At 41.1% G+C, this 19766-nt stretch overlaps 1 protein-coding gene across 10 annotated transcripts in view; it reads left to right on the forward strand.

Annotated features, from left to right (window-relative positions):
• Ppfibp2 (PPFIB scaffold protein 2) overlaps positions 1-19766 on the forward strand; it is a 145462-nt gene that overhangs the window by 100845 nt on the left and 24851 nt on the right. For 6 of the 10 annotated variants that reach the window (XM_026415008.2, XM_026415015.2, XM_026415013.2 and 3 more), the window contains 7 exons: positions 4061-4243; positions 6757-6849; positions 12361-12472; positions 14881-14942; positions 15979-16054; positions 17133-17233; positions 18961-19028. In XM_026415008.2, the coding sequence (XP_026270793.1) occupies positions 4061-4243; positions 6757-6849; positions 12361-12472; positions 14881-14942; positions 15979-16054; positions 17133-17233; positions 18961-19028 (695 nt within the window). The remainder of the gene's footprint in view (positions 1-4060; positions 4244-6756; positions 6850-12360; positions 12473-14880; positions 14943-15978; positions 16055-17132; positions 17234-18960; positions 19029-19766) is intronic. The other 4 variants (XM_026415010.2, XM_026415011.2, XM_026415016.2 and 1 more) reach the window with 1 other exon arrangement.

The raw sequence follows: 19766 nt of genomic DNA on the forward strand, positions 1-19766 counted from the left end.
GCTCCCACTTCTGGGATATATATTGCTAAAGCAGTCATTTTACTCTCTCTCTCTCTCTCTCTCTCTCTTTCTCTCTCTCTTTCTCTCTCTTTTTCTTTCTTTCTTTTCTGAAGCATTGTTTTATAATCTGAGCTTTTTGTTGTTGTTTTTCCATCAGGCAGTTTTGGCAAGAGGCAACATAGACCCTGAGTTTTTAGCCTTTGTTTTACCAGATCACAGCCCTTCCCCATTGCTAGTACAAATATTAGGTTTCCATGTGGAGGAATTCTGTAGACTGTTTAAACCTGTGATATTCAGTGAGCAGCCACATGACCTGAAATAAATTCCTCATTCTTGTAACTGAGCATGCTCTTTGCTAATATACTCAGGTCCTCTGCCTCTCTCTGTAGCTGCTGGAGCGGAGGGACTTAAAATTATGAGTGTTGCTGAAGCTGCACTGCGGTCATGTGATGGAGATGTTTATTTTGAGTGAGACATTTTGCTAGCTCAGGTCACCAGAGGTTGTAATTGTGTGAATAAAGGGAATGCTGCTTTCCTTCCTATACTGCTGCTGTTTTTTTCCAGTGAATGTATTTAGCCTAAGGGCTGATTGCTTGTGGTTTGGAAAAGACAGGACTTTTTTTTTTTTTTTTAAGTAGCCAGAACTGAAGTAAACTTCCTCAGGATAGCTCCAGCTTTATCCTCAAATTCCATTTTATGTTTCAATGAAAAAAAGAAGCTGCTGTTAACAAGAGTGCTGCAGACTGCTCTTTCTGCTCTGGTTCTGATCATACCCTTAAGCCACGGTTCTTAAGTCTGCTCTGTGTTGTGGAAATGATTTCTGGTGGCCACTCAGTAAGACCTGAGGACTTGGAGGCACAGATTTTTTGATGGCCAGTCCAGCTTAGGGGTTGCTATGTAGTGGCTCACAAGAGCTAAGGGTGAATATTGAGTTTCCTATTTATTTTACCTTTTCTCTCCAACCTTTTCCAATGGTTCTGGGCTATATCAGGGTATCCAAGATTTAATAAATTAGATTTACTCCTGAAAAGTAAGATTACAGAAGATGGAACGTTAGTGCCAGATTTAGGATTATATAACTTGAAATATGAATCTGATATAACATGAATATAAGAAATATTCCCCAATCATTCAAAATTCAAGATATAGCAAAAGGTCTCCTTCTACATCTGTATGATAGCCAGAAGTCAGAATCCAATGTTATCAGTTTGTTTTGTATCTTTGCAGTTATTTTATGCATGAATAAGCAATTCATGTGGACACACACACACACACACAGAAAGACTCAGGGGCAAAGGAAGCCTCTGTATGGTACCGCAGATCAAAGACATTTCAGAGGCGTATTAACCAAAAGGGTATTGGAGAAGGGATGTGTGGGGAGCACATATACACACACACACACACACACACACACACACACACACACACAGAGAGAGAGAGAGAGAGAGAGAGAGAGAGAGAGAGAGAGAGAAAGTTAGTTTACAAATTCTCACTATTCTAAACCTTTCTTTTAAAAATGTACCAGTCTTAGAGTTCTTTTCATACTAAGTATAATAAGAACAACAACAAAAACTTCCTCATATATACTTATGTCTGCATATTTTCTACTGACTATGCCTTAATAAATTTAACCAGTTCTCTTTGGTAGACATTTGTTTCCAAGTTTTTGTGGTTACACATAATACTTTTAGCGAATAATCTCAAACGTGTGAGGCTCTTGAAGTGGAAATGATGGGTCAAGAGTACATGCACTTGAAATTTTGATATATTTCCAAATTGCTGTCTATAGAGTATAGAGGTTATTTCTTTTTTTATATATTTATTTTTTTAGGTGTAGATGGACACAACATCATTTATGTGGTGCTGAGGATGGAACCCAGGTCCTGCCCGCGCTAGGGGAGTGCTCTACCACTGAGCCACAATCCCAGCCCTAATATAGAGGTTATTTCTACCATCAATAAAATGCCAGGACAATATTAAATTGGAATAAAGGAAGAGGAAAAGAAAAAAACTAAGGATAATTGTGAACCAGTTTAACTAGTAGGAAGGGAAGGAAAAGCTATGATTGTGGGAGGTCCTGAGTAGTTTCACATAGAAAAGAACTGTAAAAATGAACTTTGATGATTGGCAAAGCAGGATTAACAAACTGCATAAACTGAGATTACAACATAGAGCAGCAATTACAATCTCATAAACATAACCTGAACATCATGATGTGGAACTCAAGAATGGATAAGTCACTTGCAAAAAACAGCTTTAAAAGAGTTTGTGAGGTGGGAGAGAAACATTTATAGTAAGAGAGGAGATGGGCCAGCCCTGAAGATAAAGAATTAGAAAGCTAAATTTAAGTGTCACATGTGATGATACACACATACCAGGAAACAATAACAACATGTGGTTAGGGAGAACTAAGGGTAATGGCTTGGCAGTGTTGGGTGTATCACATGGTCACACAAAGCAGAGGAAGAAAAATGGATACATTTCTGTTATACATCCCCAAACTGATCAGATACAGACAAGGGGCAGTAATGGAGGGAAAGGGGAAACAATTATTTGAATAATTCCTAAAAAGTCTTCAGTTGAATACTGAAGTATTTGAAAGATTTTTCATTTACTAGGATCTACCTAAAAAGGAAGAATATAAAACTGGGAAAGCTGCCCTTCTAGCTACAAATTTGAAGCAAAGGGAGAAAGTACTTTATAAAGGAAAATTGTGTTAAGAGTGAGTGGTCATTTTTATTTGAAAGTTCATGTAATTGAGCAAGGGGAAAACTAGGCACAGACAGACATGCACTTTGAAAGTTTAGAAATAAAGAATCTGGGGAACTCTAGAAGAGAAGATGATTCAATGATATTGAGCTGCTGAAAAAAATAATATAGTTCTCACTGTGCCACCTCACAGATAGTGTCAATAAAAAGGAAGGACTTAACAATACCTTGAGAGAAACTAGATTTTAAAGGGACCTATACAAAAGATAGAAAGGAAATTTACTAGACAAATAAAAGTGCACCTGCATGACCAGTATCAGGAAGGGCAAACTCCCAACAAAGAATAGTGCTGCTGAGGACAATAGAAAGCCTTTTTAAAAGGTATGTTTTTATTTTTAATAAGATCAAAGGAAGAATAGGCTTGATCCTTCTAATGCCTCTGACAGGTGCAAAGAACTTAGGACAGCAGTCCCAAAGCTGTTTTTTGCAAGTGACTTTTGAAGGAGTAAAGGAAAATCAAGTGAGTTGCTGGGAAACTAAAAGTGAACCCTTCTTGATTTTTAAAATAGTGAAAATAAAAAGTTAGATGGGTTCTGTAAAACTTGCTTTATTGGGTTTGGAGTCAGCCCTCTGATGATTTATGGGAAACTATAAGAAAAAGTAGGAATCTGTGTCCACTACAAGTGAATCACTTCAAATTCGACCTCATTGGTGTGGCTGGGAGTGTGTCTTATAGTGGTAGACCAGGAAGGTCCACACTTCAGTGGGGCATTGCAAAACCTTGCTTGGGATGGTCTTTTGGACAAGGCAAAGAAATATAGACTGGGTGCTAAAATAGGTCTATTGACATCTGAATGAGCATAGGGTTGGGGACACATTATCATGTATGCATCATGTGTAATGTGTAGGTCACTTTACATGGCTGTTGACACGTTTGGGTGTGTGCATGGGGGAATTAGAATGTGTAGCATGGACACGTGTGTGGAAGGGAGATGTCTTTCTGTGTGCCCCTATTATGTGCCTGTCTTTTCTGTTGCTTCTGCTTGGGTGAAGCAATCTCAAAGACTGTTCATCTCAGATATTGACATGGAAGGATGGCCATTTAACATAGCACAAAGGAGGTGTCAGGGATTTGCTCAAACTGGAAGAAAGGCTATAGATACAGCAAGTCTCAGGAAAAATGCCACGTCTTTTGGTTCCTGAGAAGAGAATGGTCTACCATGGACAATGACTATTGGGGACACCTGCTGCTTACCCTCTGTATACTTCCTTCCATGTTGCTCTCCACAGGAGTTTTGCCTCTGTTCACTGACCTTGAGTGCTTTTCTCTTCTTTCTCTTCCTTCCCACAGTCAGTTCTGAATGTGATCAGTGAGCTGCAGGAGCAGATGTGTAGGCTGCAGATGGACATCCACAGGCAGATCCAAGAGCGCCTCTTACTCAGTAGGGACCACTCTGAGGAGGTGGCGGCCAGCAGCTGTATGGCTGAGCCCCAGCCCTGCTGCCGGAACTGTGCCCCTTGGGAGGGTTCACCTGTAGGAACCATACTTAAGTATATCAGAGCATGCGTGTGTGGGGCATTTCATTGCTGGAGGGCTGGGGTTTCTCTTCTAACCAGCACAGAGTGCAGTGGCTTAGCATGGATCTGGTATTACCGTGGATCAGAGATTGGACTGTTCAGTCCTCTTGTGATGTGAGGTGAGCTCTGAGAACCTTACTAAGCATGGTCTGAGCAAGTGAGTCAGCCCTCCAACAGGAATGAGGTGTGTCAGATTCTCTGAGTAATGGGGTATCTATGCAAAAGGTAATCTTGGGAGTCTCCTCCCCAAGATTCAGTCACATTTTTCCTCCTGTACTGGAAGATTAAATGGAACTGCATTTCACATGATTCTCCTTTTTTAAAGTAAAAACACAGTATTATAAAAAAGAATCAAATTATGTTTAAAGAGGTTTAGCCCTAGTGGGAAAATAGAACCCAAATTTTCATTTGCTGATAACAATTAAATCATCATCTGAATTTCCAGGAAAAAAAAATGCCCCACATAATCACATTAGAGTGATTTCATGACCTGGAGGTCATGCCTGGGGCCATATGCCAAAGAAGTCACAAGAGCGTGGAGAGCATAACCTCTGCGTCCCCATAGTGGTATCCTCTACTTTTCCTATTGTGCCATCTGTCATGCCCTCTCAGGAACAATAGAAGAACCCCCATTGTAGGGATTGGAGGGATTGGAGCACCACAGGCAGGACCAATAATGTTCCTAGTTGCTGAAAGTTGAAACAGGCGACTGAGACCTTGAAGTCTAACAATGTGGATCATGGACACAATAACTTGAGTTTATAAGACATTTTTTCTTTTTAAACAGGTGTTACCAATGTTCACCTCAGCTATAAGACAATCTTAACAAGTTCCCCTACAAAATTTAAATGTAAGCAATGTCACTTTGCAGCAGAGTGTTTCAGGATGTAAAGAACTCAGGTGTCCATTCATTGATAAATAATGCATACCTACTATGTACCAGAATCTGCTGGCAAACACTTAGTAGATTTAAAGTATAGGAGAACTAGCTATTAACAATCACATGGAGAAAGAGATCAGGAAGGGGGCAGGCTAGGTTGACTGCATTAGTTTATGAACTTTGAGAAGCAAGGGAATATGGTGAACAGATTTGTGTTTTAATCATATTGTTCCCCTGGATGCTGTAGAAGTCATTGATTGCAACAAAGGAGCAATCAATGAAGAGACTGTCAGGCTACCAACATTCATTGCTATAGGAGAGAAATGAAATATTCCGGTTATTCTCTTGGAGGTGAAACTGATAAAGGCCTGGAAATAAATTACATATGTAAGGGAAGAGGGAGAAAGAGATACCAATTACTCAGGCAAATAGATGGATGAGACAAATGACTAAGATGGGGAATTAAGAATTCCACTTGGAACATGACAGTTCTGAGATGCCTGTGTAATATCTGCATGGAAATGTTAAGTAGGAAGCTTGTGATGTGAGTTTGGAATTCAGAAAGCCTATGGAGATAATTATTTTTATGCCAGTTCATCTGATAGGGAATCTTGGTTCATGACCACAAAGCTTAGTGATATCTTCTTATTGGAGTAATTTAAAAAGCAAGGGCCCTAACGTCAGAAGATATGGGGGCTTGAATTCCAGCTCTACCACTTGCTAACTATATGAACACAGGCAGGTTGTTTAAATATCCTTTCTCCACTCAGCCACTGTCAGTGGCTCTCTACCATTCAAAGGATGGCATCAGAATTCCTTATAGTCTCATCTGAAAGCCTTTATAATAAAGCCCCATCTTAACTTCCCAGCCTCAGCTCCCACTGTGTGCTGACACCCATCCAGCCCAACACAATAATAGGTTATCTCCCTTTCTGTCTTCTACCTTTCTCCTAACCCCCATGTATCTTTTTGCTCTCTTCTTTTTTCATACTAACCTCCTACTTTGAATTAAAACTCCATACTGGGTGTCTACATTTGACACTTAGCATTTGTTCTCTTGGTGTGTCATTTCTATCCTGCTTTCACTTCCTCTGTGAAACCTTCAAGGGTCACTGACCTCTACCCTGCCCTACCTGCTGTTCCTCCAACTTCAGCACAGAGAGATGCTCCCAAGTAACCTGCTTCCTGCTCCTTTGCCTAAATTGTGAGGGGGAAAAAAAACCCACTTTTGTTCGGCATCTCTGGTCCTCTCATGCTTGAGTCTTACTTTCCAGGTTCCCTACACACCTGAGCATGAATTGGGTATACCCACATAGGACATAAATATCAGAGAAAAGGGCAGGCAGAGCAAGTTCTAAAAATAAAACAACAGTTTTCTTATACCTGGAACTCTGTGGCCTTTGTTTTTAACACAGCCACAAAGCTTTGCCTGAAACACAAACTGTGTTTAAAAATGGAAGCTGCAGTGTAGAGCTTGATGTGGTTACTGCTGCCCCTGGCATTGTCTTTGCATGAGCTTAACCAGGTTTGGAGACCCAGAGCCTGCCCTTTAAACATTAGAACTTTGTCTTTCTCCCCCTTCCTTCTAGGAATTACTACAAGAGCTCAAGCATCTCAAAATCAAAGTGGAAGAGCTGGAAAATGAACGGAATCAATATGAATGGAAGCTGAAGGCCACTAAGGTAAAAGGCAGATGCGATGCTCACAGGGAGGGGTTCTGTAGGGAGGATTATAGTCCAAACCCAGGGTTTCCGGCTGGGTTGAGTACTTGCCTAACATGCCTGAGGCCCTGGATTCAATCCCCAGTATCTCAAAACCTCAGGGTTTCCAGCAACCTAAGTTTGAAAATGCAAATCAACCCCTCTAGCTTGTGCAGCAGATGGATTGGATCCAGGGTGGCTCCTCATGGAGAGCCTGGGAGATGATGAGCTGCTGAAATATAGTAATGAGTTTACTTCCTCTTAGTACATAGCTGACATTCACTGAGAAGGGGCCAGAAGGGAGTGAGAAACTGAGTGAGCCAGTGAGCTGGCAAGTGAGGGACAGACAGAGAGTGGTTAGTCATAAAGCACATGAGCATCAATGTTATATTGTGTGCATTGTTTTAAACTTAGCAGTCCCCTTTTATAATTAATTTTTCAAAAAGTCACATGCATTATATTTAGGAATGAATCTATTCCTAAAATGATATAAACTTTGAGTTTTTTTTCCATCAAATCACATTTCTATTAAACTTGGAGAGGTTGCTATGTAAAGGACACCATGAATAAATTCTGTTGTGAAATAAATATATTCTCTTCTTTTATTTCTTCTGTTTGCAGTGTGGAGATTAAAACTAGTTGAATTTAGCCCACAATTTTTTTTGCCTACATATTTTAAAATGCCAAACTAATTTCATTTAATTATGAAATTTCACATTAAAATACAGTTGGGCTGTTTTTAGTTCTTAAAGGAATTTAATGTACAGCAATCTATAATATATTTCAAAAAATTAGAAGAATGCAAAAGTTTCCAACACAAAAATGATTAACATTTGAGATGAAATTTCTTATACCATGATTTGATTATTACACATTCTATATACATATCAAAGTATCATACTTACCAGGCTATACCCTATAAAGATGTGCAAATATTAGGTTTCAGTAAAAACCTAATAGGTTTTTACTGAAAAACCTATATAACTAAAAAACCTAGGTATAGGTTTTTTTTGAGGAGGTAGAGGAAGCTCTTCACAACCCTGGAAAACATTCCTGCTGGGGGGAGCCTGGCAGCCTTTCCCCTTGGCTAGATGACACACCTGCCTTTCCCTAGGGTTCCTGTAGTGCCACCCACAGTTGTTACTGGATGGTCCCCGTAGGCATTTTAATTTTCACTTATTAGAGTTTTAAAAGTATTTCTTAGAGTTTTATTAAACTATAGTTTTATTTTTATTTTTCTACAAGTTAATTGCTAATGATACTTTCACAAAGAGTTTTCACACCATAAAAAAAATTAAAGGAATTGGCCGGGCATTGTGGCACACTCCTGTAATCACAGCAACTTGGGAGGCTGAGGCAAGAGGATCGTAAGTTCAAAGCCTGCCTCAGCAACTTAGTGAGGCCCTAAGCAATGTCATGAGACCTGAAAGAAGCCATTTGTGAAATACATGGATCTTCTTTCAGTATGGAAGCCAGGGAGAGAGAGGCCTGGGATTGGGAACTTTCCATGGCTCTCCCACAGCCACAGATTGCCCAATGCACGTGACCTTTCCCTCTGCTCTGCTAGGAAGATTTCTTATAGTAGCTCCAGAGATGGCTATAACCCATTAGGAACTGAACAGCCCACCTTTAATCTTTTTTGGAAAAGAACATTCTGTAGAATCTCTTTGATGTTTCCCAATATAAATAAAGCAGGCATGGGCCTCATTTTGTCTAGAAGTCTGATCAGCTTGCCTGTCCTGTCCCTGCTTTTGAAACGACTTTCTGTGTTCTGTGGTTTTTTTTTTTTTTTCAGTTTTATTTCTCTTAGCTTTTATTTCTCAGCCAGTCCATTCTACCGAGGGGAACCCCATTCCCACTACCTATGCGGGACGTGGGCAAGAAAGACCCTGTCTCAGAATAAAAATATAAGAAAGTTCTGGGAATGTACTCAGTGGTTAAGCGCTCCTGGGTTTAACCCTCAATACCAAAAGATAAAGAAATAAAAAATACTCAGCCGTCCTAGGAGGTACCCTGTTAATATTTCCTTCCAGATAGTTTTTTCTTTCTTTTTGTGTCTTTCCTCTCTGTTTTTTTTCCTTTTTCTCTGTTTCTGATGTTGATAATTTATAAACAATTTTTTACCTTTTTTTAATTTAAAATTTTGCAATTTCCCATATAGTGAAAGAAAATACTGAACATGATGTTAATATTTCCCTAATATTCTAACATATAAATGTAAAATAACTTGCTTAACCATTTCATAGATGATAAAAAGGAGGCAGAGAGAGGTAAGTAAGTCTCCCAGAATTTTTTTTTTGGGGGGGGGGTGGGCAGTAACTGGGGATTGAACTCAAGGGCATCAACCACTGAGCCACATCCCCAGCCCTATTTTGTATTTTATTTAGAGACAGGGTCTCACTGAGTTGACAGATTGCTTTTGCTGAGGCTGGCTTTGAACTCATGATCCTCCTGCTTTAGCCTCCTAAACTGTGGGATTACAGGCATATGTCACTGTGCCTGACTCTTTCAAGATCTTATAGCTAGTCAGGACCAACCTGGATGATGGGGTCCATCTGCCCACCTGTCTGTTGATGTCTGATGGTGGCCTTGGATATGCTGTTTCACAGTCACCAATTCTAAGAGCATTGTGTTTGTCCAGTAGCCCAAAACCTTCTATCACAATGCTCCACTCAAGCAAGTCCTGTCTTGGTGAAACCTTTGAAGTTGTGCATACCACCTTGTTGTAAACCAAGTGGCTCTTTTCTTCTTAAATTACCCAAGCTCTTTGCCTTGGCTCATAGACCTGTGAGATGCTCTAGGCTTTTTAATAATTGCCAGGTATGGAGTTCCAACTGTGTGCTGGAGTGTACTGATCCCTTTTCAGACTTTTTTTCATTAATTCAAAAAAATAACCCAATGGGGTATATTTTGTTATTCTGATTTGGCTGGTAAGGAAAGAGTAGCTTAGTTTGGCCAAGGCGAGATTACTGCTGTCTTTTCCTGCATCAACCTGAATCCCCACAGTGAAATCCTGCACTGGTTTTGGAAGTTCTTCAGTTTTCTGTTAAACTTTCTCAGTTTCTAAAGGTAGATCACTTTAGTTCTCTTAGGGACTGCCTTTAAAGTAGAATATGACCCCTGGGTTTAGTGAGGCCTGGCACTTGCAGGTACCCAGAGCACCCATCTCTGCCTGCCTGCTCGTCTGCCTGGCTATCTCAGGCCTCTTGCTACACAGTTCTTACTTCTGTAGTGAGGCCGCATACTTTGCCCTAATGGTCAGGGAGAGAGCTTCTGGGCTATTGTTGGCTGGGGTCCTGTGGGGACAGGTACCATTCTAAGGGTAACAGAGTGCCTGTGATTTCTGCCCCATTCTGTGGTCTGGCACAAGGGAGGTTTGGCTATGTCTGTAGGGTTCACAGTATATATATATAAGTGTACTCACCCAGAGGCAGGCCTCAGGAGAGAGATCTCAGAGTGCCAGGATCTGGGGTCTGTCTCAATAGACCTGCACCACTGAAGTCAAACTGTGGGCCTAGCAGGTAAGCATAAGGGATTCAGATTCCTAATAGAGATCAACACCTACTCTGTTCACAAAGGAAGGGAGAAATGAGAAAGAATATGTCCAAGAAAGGGTAAGAGATTATCTTCCAAGAATAGGCTGGTCCTTATAGAAATGAGAGGCATTTGGGTTGAGAGTCTTAAGGGCAAGCAGAAGCCACTGTCACCATTATCTATAACCCCCTGAGCACTAGGCCCTGAGTGAGCCAAGAAAACCTGCTTCATGGCTGTGCAAATCAGCAATCAGCTTGACATAGCCATACTTGGCTCTCTGCCTCTGTGGAAAAAGATCAGAACAGAGGACAAAGCTCCATAGTGAATTTTGCAAAAAGAAAACCGTACCCATCATGGTCTCTTCGTCCTCTATGTGGTCATACTGTCCCATTTGGGGCATGTGAAGGAAGGTTTATTCAGAAACCCTCAAGGTGGGCTCACAGACCCCAAGCCTCAGAATGGTGACCATCATCTACTCTATTAACTAAGAAGCAGGTATCTGAGGGTTGCATCCTGGCCTGTTCACTGAGTCACTCTTTGTTTTCTACACTGAATCCTGTACTGTTCTGTGTTTCTCCCCAGGAAATGGGAGGGTGAATATTGTGGGTATATTGATGTAAGAAAGTAGCAGGGGCTGATGCAAGGTGCATGCTGAAACTGGACACAAGGCCTTTGGGCAGAGGAGCCACCAAAAAGACTGGTGCTCATGTGGTTACTTTGGGAAGTTCAAAGATTAACTTGTGACTGTGGGAAAGGACAGTCAGTATTATGCCTTTAGGATCAGAGTTGGGACATGATTAGGGTGCTCGTGGGAAGTCTAAGTCTCATGGGTCAGTCTTTTCTGTGTGTTCCATTGTTCAAGAGTCAGTTCTGACTCCTTTTTAAATTTGTTTTGTTGCTCACAGAAATGAGCTGATTATCCATAATGGAAAGAATAGGATAAGAGGAACAACATTGGTAGCATTTTTTGAAAACTTAACATGCACTTAGTATTAGACTGAGTTGCTCATAACCATTATATTAGTTAATCCTCACTAGAGTCCCAAGAGGTATGTGCTATTTCCCCCATTTTATAGATGAACTGAGGCTCAGAAAGATTGAATTACTTGTCATATGTCATCCAACTAGGACATGCGAGAATCCAAATTTGTTCGACTCCAAAGTGAAGGTGCCTCTTGTGATGGGACAAACAATTTTATTCTTTTAATGAGTATGGGAAAGTATGGACAAACACATCTAGTATGTGAAATTTAACCTACTAAACTTAGTACTTGGGAACCATCCAATGCAGCTGCCCATGTGTGTACATATGTGAATGCATATATTGCTTTTGTTTTTTGCAAACATTTATGCCAAACACACCCAAATGCTTGTATGTATGTATATTTGGGCAAGTATGCAGATGTGCCTACAGGCTGGGCAGAGGCATTAACTGTGCCCAAAAGTGTGAGAACATCCAGGGAGGGAGCCTTTGGCTCACGCTTTACCCACCAGTGGTATTTTGATTTCTACTGTATTTCCTGTACCGGGAGTAGGGAGATGAAGCTGCATGCACTCGTTACAGCAGCATATCTAAGTGCTGTCGCTTGAGTATCTTGGGATAAGGAAGATCACATCTAAAATGAGAATGTACAAGTCTGAATCAAGGACTACACCCTCACATTTACACAATTACAGCTCCTGTGGTCTCAGGGGTACCTTGGCCTCAGTGAGCAGAGGAGAAAAAGAGCCTGGTCAACTAGGAGGATGCAGGAAAAAAAACAGGTTGATGACCAGAAAGAGTGAGTTTCTTTGGCAGAGTTCCACACTGTGGGGAGGGCAGAGAGCCCTCCTACTTCTGTTGCCTCTTTCCCTCACTCATGTCCTAGGGCCCACTGGGCTCTGGGATCAAACATGAGACATTTCATCATAGTTTGGAAGTTGTTCTGACTTGCTGGGAATTCTCTATTGTTTTTCCAGGCCGAGGTGGCCCAGCTACAAGAGCAAGTGGCTCTGAAAGATGCAGAAATTGAGCGTCTGCATAGCCAGCTCTCCCGGACCACAGCTCTTCACAGTGACCATGCAGAGAGAGGTGACTGGATTGACTATGACAGAATGCAGTTGTTCTGGGCCCACTCTTATAAATGGGCATGTGTATCTATGAATGAGTGTGCATATGCTTGTGTATGTAGTTATGCCATTGTGCACTTTCATGCATGTATGTGTCTGAGCATGCCCAAGTGAGTGGATGCATATATGTGTGCATGTGTGGGAGCCTGTAAAGCACAACTCTGTTGTAGAATCATGTCACGGACTCTTCCTGTATCCAGAACACTCAGCTCTGAATGTTTTTCTCAGGTTCACAGCATTCATTGAAGCTCTGTGCAGCCCTCTGAAGCTTTTACTGAGAATGTAGCAAATACCTGACTCTTCCTTTGATTAAAAGGCCTTGTTTCTGTGTTATCCCCAAAGAGGAGGCTTATAAATTCATCCCACCTGACAGCTGTACAAGGCCCTAAGGTTACAGAAGCAAATCAATTTATTCTTATCCTTTACATCTCAAATGTCATTTCTCAGAAAGACCTTTCCTGACTTCCCAACTACAAGATGATGCCCCTACTCCTTTTATTCTCTGAGAATTCTTCATGTTTACTTCACAGTACTTATTATAACTTATCAGTGTTGTATTTGAGGAGATCTTGTGATGATCTTCACTCTGACATGACAAGGATGGTATCTTTCTTGTTTAGGAATATATCTATAGAGCCCAGCACTGTATTCAGCTCATGGTAACCTCCAAAGTAAAGTAATTGAATAAGGATGGTGAATGGTCCTTGAGGAGTTTAAATCTTACTGATTAAAAATAGAGGATAAATCTTCAAATACTCCAATTAATGCATTTTATCTTTATGGTTATTTGCAATGTATACAGAATGATTACACACCTTCCAGCTTCTCCAGTTGCCTCCAGGCTGTAGAGCAATGCTGTTGGAGATCATATTGTCCTATGTATTGGTGCCATTGTAGAGTCTCATCTTGGCCTCAGAACTGCTTAACTTGAATCTCCAACTGATGTGGAAGCCATGCAACCATGCATCAGTGGTTTAGACTTAAAAAATAAATTAGTGACCAATATGTTCATTCCTGCTCTAGCTTTTCATTGGTATCCTCCAGTTGGGTGTCATGTACCTGCCAAGGCCTACCTGTGGAGACTGAGAAGTCGTGAACTATGCCAAACCTTGGCAGAGAGTTCCTGGCCATGACTTCTAGGACAGGCAGGCAGCCTTCCCTCTCTACCCCATGCTTCCCTGCAGTCCAGGCTTTCCATGACCTGCCCCAGTCAATTATCAGGTACCTCCTAGAGATGGTCCTTTAGTTGTTTGCTGCTCAGGTTGGGTTATGGCTACAAATCCAAGTTTGACAATCTTTATCTGTAATTTACCTCCTATCCCCACCTCCTGGCAAATTAAGCTACAGAGTTGATGTCAGCTGCCAGCCTAAGATAATGAGCAAACACATTCTACTTCACCCTGAAAATGAGCTCCACAACTATTCACACAAAGTCCATACATCTACTGTTGCTACTCTCATTGAATATAACAAGCATCCCAAAGGAAATAGGATGGATGCCTATACTTCTGTTCCCTTGTCTTGTCTTATACAGACATCCCTAATCCCTTTGCAGTATCCACTTTAGGAAGAGGTATAGGTTCTTGTTCAGAAAAATCCAGTTATACATCAATCCCTAGACTTCTAAGTATCTGGCAAATGACCTCCAGCTTCTTTAGACATTAGCCTTTGACCTGGTTCTTCAGACAAGTTTGGGAAGAATTCAAGTGAGTCCCTCATGGGTCTAAAGTGAGAAAAAAATATGGGTTTTCTATCACAGACCAACACAGAGCCCTCAGCCCACAGGGAAATTCTGTAGGTTTATAATGAAACAAGATTATTTTCCCTTAATGGTAGAGCTTGTTTAATATATTTATTTATGTATCTGAACATTTTAAAATTCTGATTATACTATTTGAAATTAAGTTGACTACCCCAAACTCTTACATAATCATTTTTCTCAGTGTCCATTTAGATGTAGATTTTAATTTTTCTTATTTTAAATTCTCCTCTACTTATAGTCTGTTTCTTAAAATAAGAAAAAGAAAAACAAGCCAGCAGCCTAGACATATGCCTATGAGAATAAGAATATCTGCCTTCCTGGGAGAGGTTGATTGTAAAAGATTTTTGGTTCTTCTGTGTCACTTTTGCATAAATGGCATTTTTATTTTTCCCGTGAATGTCTACAAAGAGAAGACAAAATACCAGGTTCATTCACTTAATAGTCAAACAAATATTTTATGACACTAACTGTACCAGATACCATCCCAGGCTCTTTAAAGAAACAATCCAAGTTCACATAACAAGTTTGAACTTGAGTGGCATCTTAACATATGTTGATAGCTGTTTGTATTTATACAAATAATCCTTTCTTTGCCTAAATTCTTTTAGATCAAGAAATTCAACGTCTGAAGATGGGGATGGAAACACTGCTTGTTGCCAATGAAGATAAGGTAAGATAGCCATTGTCCTTTCCCTGATAACACCTCTAGCTCTGTTTGTTCCTGTTGCTCTCTGGTACTAGACAGAGCTGTGTCCGTTGGGCCCTCAACAGGCAGATGCCAGGAAGATAGCTTCTGCCTCCTAGAGACTCAGTTTCAGCACCTGTTTTGGATGCCTGGGAACTTTGCCTAAATGGAGTCTTTCAAAGGCAAATTAAAGCCCTGCCTATTTATGCTAGTGTGGGGGGAAAATACTACTATGGTTAATGCCAATGTAATAGCTCCTTCTTTGATTCCTAGCAAAACTCAGAAACAATCCACCACTATTCGTGTATACAATCTTTTTTTATACAAGTATCATAAAGACACTGGGCAGCATGCAATGCCTTGGTTTACCCTGCCACCTTATATTCTTCACACCTCATTCTTGCATAATCATAAATAAACACACCTATAAATAAAAAGCACCTAGCTAATGTAAACATCATCTCTAAGGATCCTTTCCCCAGGGTCAGGTAACTAGTGGAGAGCAGAGCCAGGGTTCATACCCAATGGTGTCTGACTCCAAGATCTTTGTGGTCTCCCAAGTTGGTAGACCCTTGCTTGAAAGAACCTATACCCTCTGGAAATTTCTTCTGTATATGAGTATCTCTGACACCTAAGGAAGAGGTGAGTATATCAGGTTAAATATGACAGCTTTTTTTTTTTTTAGTCTTTTTTTCTGTGCAACTTCAGAGGGTAATACTGGAGCAGGAGGCAGACTTTGTTGGTGGCTACTTCAGGGAGGTAGGGGGCAGAGAGTTTCTTGCTTCTGAAATGTTTAAGACCCTTGAAGGATATGTCAGTGATTGTTGGCTCACAACCTTCAGGTAGAGTCATGAGTATCAGACCTCTGGGACCCTGCTCCATAGGATGGACCTTGACTCTTTCCCTTTGGGATGCTCCAAAAGTTCCATGTGGGTTTTCTTCTTGATGTGCTCAGAATATTTCTGGGTCCCAAAATGAAATCCAGTAGTGGTGCTAATCTAAATTCCTTGCATGATGGCAGGACCGTCGGATAGAGGAGCTCACAGGGCTCTTGAACCAGTACCGAAGGGTGAAGGAGATTGTGATGGCAACTCAAGGTAAGAACAAGAGCAAGTCTTCCATTTTCCTGAACTGTATTTTATCTGCTATGTCAAATCCAGGGGTAATTCTGCCAGATGATTCTTTACCTCCAATTGGAGAAAATCTCCTGGAGAATGAAGCTTTTTGGACTCTCCTTGATAGTGGAAAAGTGGAATCTGTTGATTCCAAAAATGTTATCAAATGATAGTCAGCTCATAACTTCCAGGGACTGTGCAAATCATCAAGAAAATAAAATCTTCAACTTTTTTACCTGGGAATTTCCACCCTTAGAGGATGTTCTACACGTGTCAGTGTACCCTTTAGAATGGAAACAAACCTGGATCAGAAATAAGTGTTCCCATTGGAGAGTAGAGCTTGTCTTCCTCTTAGAGAACCTAGAGCTCCTCCAAGGACACCTGGGAGTCTTCCATTCATCACCAGGTGCCTGGTTTTCACAAGAAATTACTGGACAGGGAGAGCTGTTGTTTCATATTTGCCACCAATACTGCTGTGATGTACAAACACATTTGTGTTCTTATAGGCACAGTGTAGCATATGCTAGGCTGCCTGCCTGGTCTGTCACTCATGCCATTGACCTCAGCCCCCATCACAGATCCTGAAAAAGCAGCAGTTTCACAAGAAAGGAATTCAAGAATCTCTGCTTCTGTCTCTTCTTGAGAAGAAGCCATGCTTCTGCCAGGATTGTGGCTAACAAGTCACTGCTGAGGACATCTTCCAGTCCCCCCACAAATGTTATAGATTTCTTTTCTCTAATCCTTTGGGATCTTAGTCCAAGCCTCTGTCAGGACCTGATTGTTCCCAGGCAAAAAAGAAAAAAAATAAGAAAGCTGGAGAAGGGTGTTTTACAAAACTCTGTTCTAGGAGTGAACTTTGACCTTGAAATGACCCTCATGATAGCCTTTGCTCAGATGCTATGAAGAATCTTCCAAATAACACTCTTAATGTCCCTTTTGTTTTATTATTCTTTCTTAACAAAGGCAAAACGATATTAGGGTTTTGTGGTACAATTATAAGCTTCTGAACAGTTCATATACCAGTGGTCCACCATAATACTTCTAGCCTTCATGCTTCCAGGGCCTTCAGAGAGAACTCTCTCCATCAATGAAGAAGAACTGGAGGGAAGTTTTAAAAAATGGAACACTGTAAATAAAGGCACTGAAGAATTTAAACAAGAGGTACCATGTTTCCATTCATGATATGGGGTTTTAGCAGCCCTTGGAGCTTGCCCTTAGCTTGAAGGAGGATCTAGTCAGGTACCTTTCCAATGTCTGGTAACTAAATCAATGGAATAGGTCTTAGGCCTTAGAGAGAGAGTGGAGGAAAGAAAGGTCCACGGCTCAGGCCTAGTATTCTCACTGGGGACAGCATAGTGGGTGCTGGAATTTCAAGGATGGGGGAATTTTTCTTTTTAATTGGATGCCTTTTCTTTCCTCTGTAGAAGTAAGCATAGACCTTATTTACTACTGTTTCTTCAGGATCTGCGATAATGTCTGATACCCAGTAAAATTCAACAAATGAATAGTTTACCTTGCTCATTTAGAGAAAGAACTTCAACTTCTGAAGTGATACATTCCTGCTTCACAGACAGCCCTTTCAGTGCCTATAATGAGCATACAGATTTTTCTTCTCTTTGGTTTGAAATTGTTTTTGTTGTATGAATCCCCCAGAATTTATTCTAAATACAAATGAACAAATAAACTCAGGCATACCCACCTCAGGTGAAGAAGGGCTTTCAGCTTAAGGGCAAAATGTTTCATTAAATTTCAGAATGGTCAAACTGAAAAAGAATTTAGCAGTCCAGATCAATCTTTTAATTAAGGAAAGATCAAATTGTGATCCAATAACCCTGTTATTGAGTCAAGGAAGTACCCCCACATTGCTGGCAATTACAAAATAGCTATAACAAGCCTTGTCTATTACCTCTGTGTGGTCACTGTATAGTTCTTACTTAATTTACTCCTCATGACACCCCATTAGTATTCTTATTTTATTGTGATAAAATTGTGGATTAGAGAGGTAAATAATACACTTTAGGGCATACTGCAAGTAGATGGCAGAATCTTTATTTGAGCTCAGGTCTGTCTGACCACAAAACTCAAGCTCTTAACAACTATGCTATAATATAAGGGTTCTTCCTATAGGGAAGAGGTGGTCTTTGTGGTTAGCACCATACTGAAGACATAGGACTGTGTTCTTATACCCTCATTAGTTTACATTGCTCCCCCTGAGGTCCTCTTTTCTTTCTTCCCTTCTTTATGAACTCATTCTCACATCTCAAGATTTGCCTCAAGTGTTCTCCCTTCTGAAGCTCTCTTAACATTCCCACCAGCTAGAGGGAGCTTCTCCCTGTCCTTTGTTCCCTTTTTTATGTTGTCAGCCTCAGTGCCCTAGGATGGGTGGCATTGTTTTTATCCTTGCTTGCTTATTTGCCTGTCAGATGTGTAATGTGCTTACCTCATACCTAGCATTGGGCCAGTGTTTGTGGAGTAACTATATCATTAGGGTTCTCTCACAGGGGTAACAGAATTTGACTCTGGCTAACCTAAGCTGAAAGGGAATGTTTTTGAAAGCATGTGTAATGACTTACTAAATGAAAAGAAAAGCTGAAGAGTCAATCTCAGAAAGGACTGGAGTAGCAAAAGCCCAGGGACTCAGGTCTCTGGACTCTACTGCAAGGATGTGAATTTTATCTAAGAGCTGGGGTTTAGAGTGGAAAGGCATCAACCAGGATGGATTGAGATATCTGCCTTCATGGTATTTTGAAGGAGCAAGGCATCCATCTTGATGTTTTCACCGTGGCTATACCCAGTGGTGGAAATGTCACTCCCCAAAGGTATCAAATAGGAAGAAAGGATGTTCTCAAATAGTAACTCTGTTCTATGGTAACCCTATTTTGATACAGATGCCTCCAAGATGCAGCTCTCCCACAGTGGGGCCACCTCCTTTGCCACAGAAATCACTGGAAAGCAGGTAGGAGCTTGACCCTCTCTCTGGAGCTCTGCTCTCAGCCCATCTTGCAATCCTCAAGTGGAGGGTAACTGACCATGTGTGGTGAGCACAACCACCATTCTGAGCACATGCATCCTTCAGTTGACAGGGGGCACCAACCAGGCCTGCCTCTTCTGGTCACAGAAGGGCTTCCCTTCCCACGGCTGAGAGTCTAGATCACTGCCACTGAGAAAAGAGCTGGCCAGGAGTTGGGGTCTCAGTGGAGAAGTGACTACTACAACTCACCCATGCCCTCCAGTGGCTCCTTGGAGCTGAGTGTGCCCCATGATGTGTGTCTGTCATTTCCATTATCCCTTTTGACATGTCCTTAGCATTCTTGGAGTGATCTAGTTCTTTGACCACCCAGGCACTACAGGGAGGAACATTTCTCCCCACAGGGAAGTTGGTCCAATTGCTTTGGTGAAAAAATGCTTATAAACTACACTATAGTCATTGACTACCACCTGACTGGTTCCCTCCAAAATTAACCCACTTGTAGATCCCCGTTTCTGAGCTTAGTCAGTGAGGGAGATATGGAGGTTTCACCACCATGAAAAGGCTCTTTCAGCCAACGTGTCTGAGGAAGAACATAATCATAAGAGGCTTCCCTAGAAAGGTGCTGAGCCTCCAGATTCCAGTCTTTACTCTCAGAGTCCAACTTATAGAGAATCTGAAGCATCAGCCAGCCCCAGAGCAAACCAACAATATCGGAGAGTGATT

The sequence above is a fragment of the Urocitellus parryii genome, chromosome 4, assembly GCF_045843805.1.
Source record: "Urocitellus parryii isolate mUroPar1 chromosome 4, mUroPar1.hap1, whole genome shotgun sequence".
Lineage (NCBI taxonomy): Eukaryota > Metazoa > Chordata > Mammalia > Rodentia > Sciuridae > Urocitellus > Urocitellus parryii.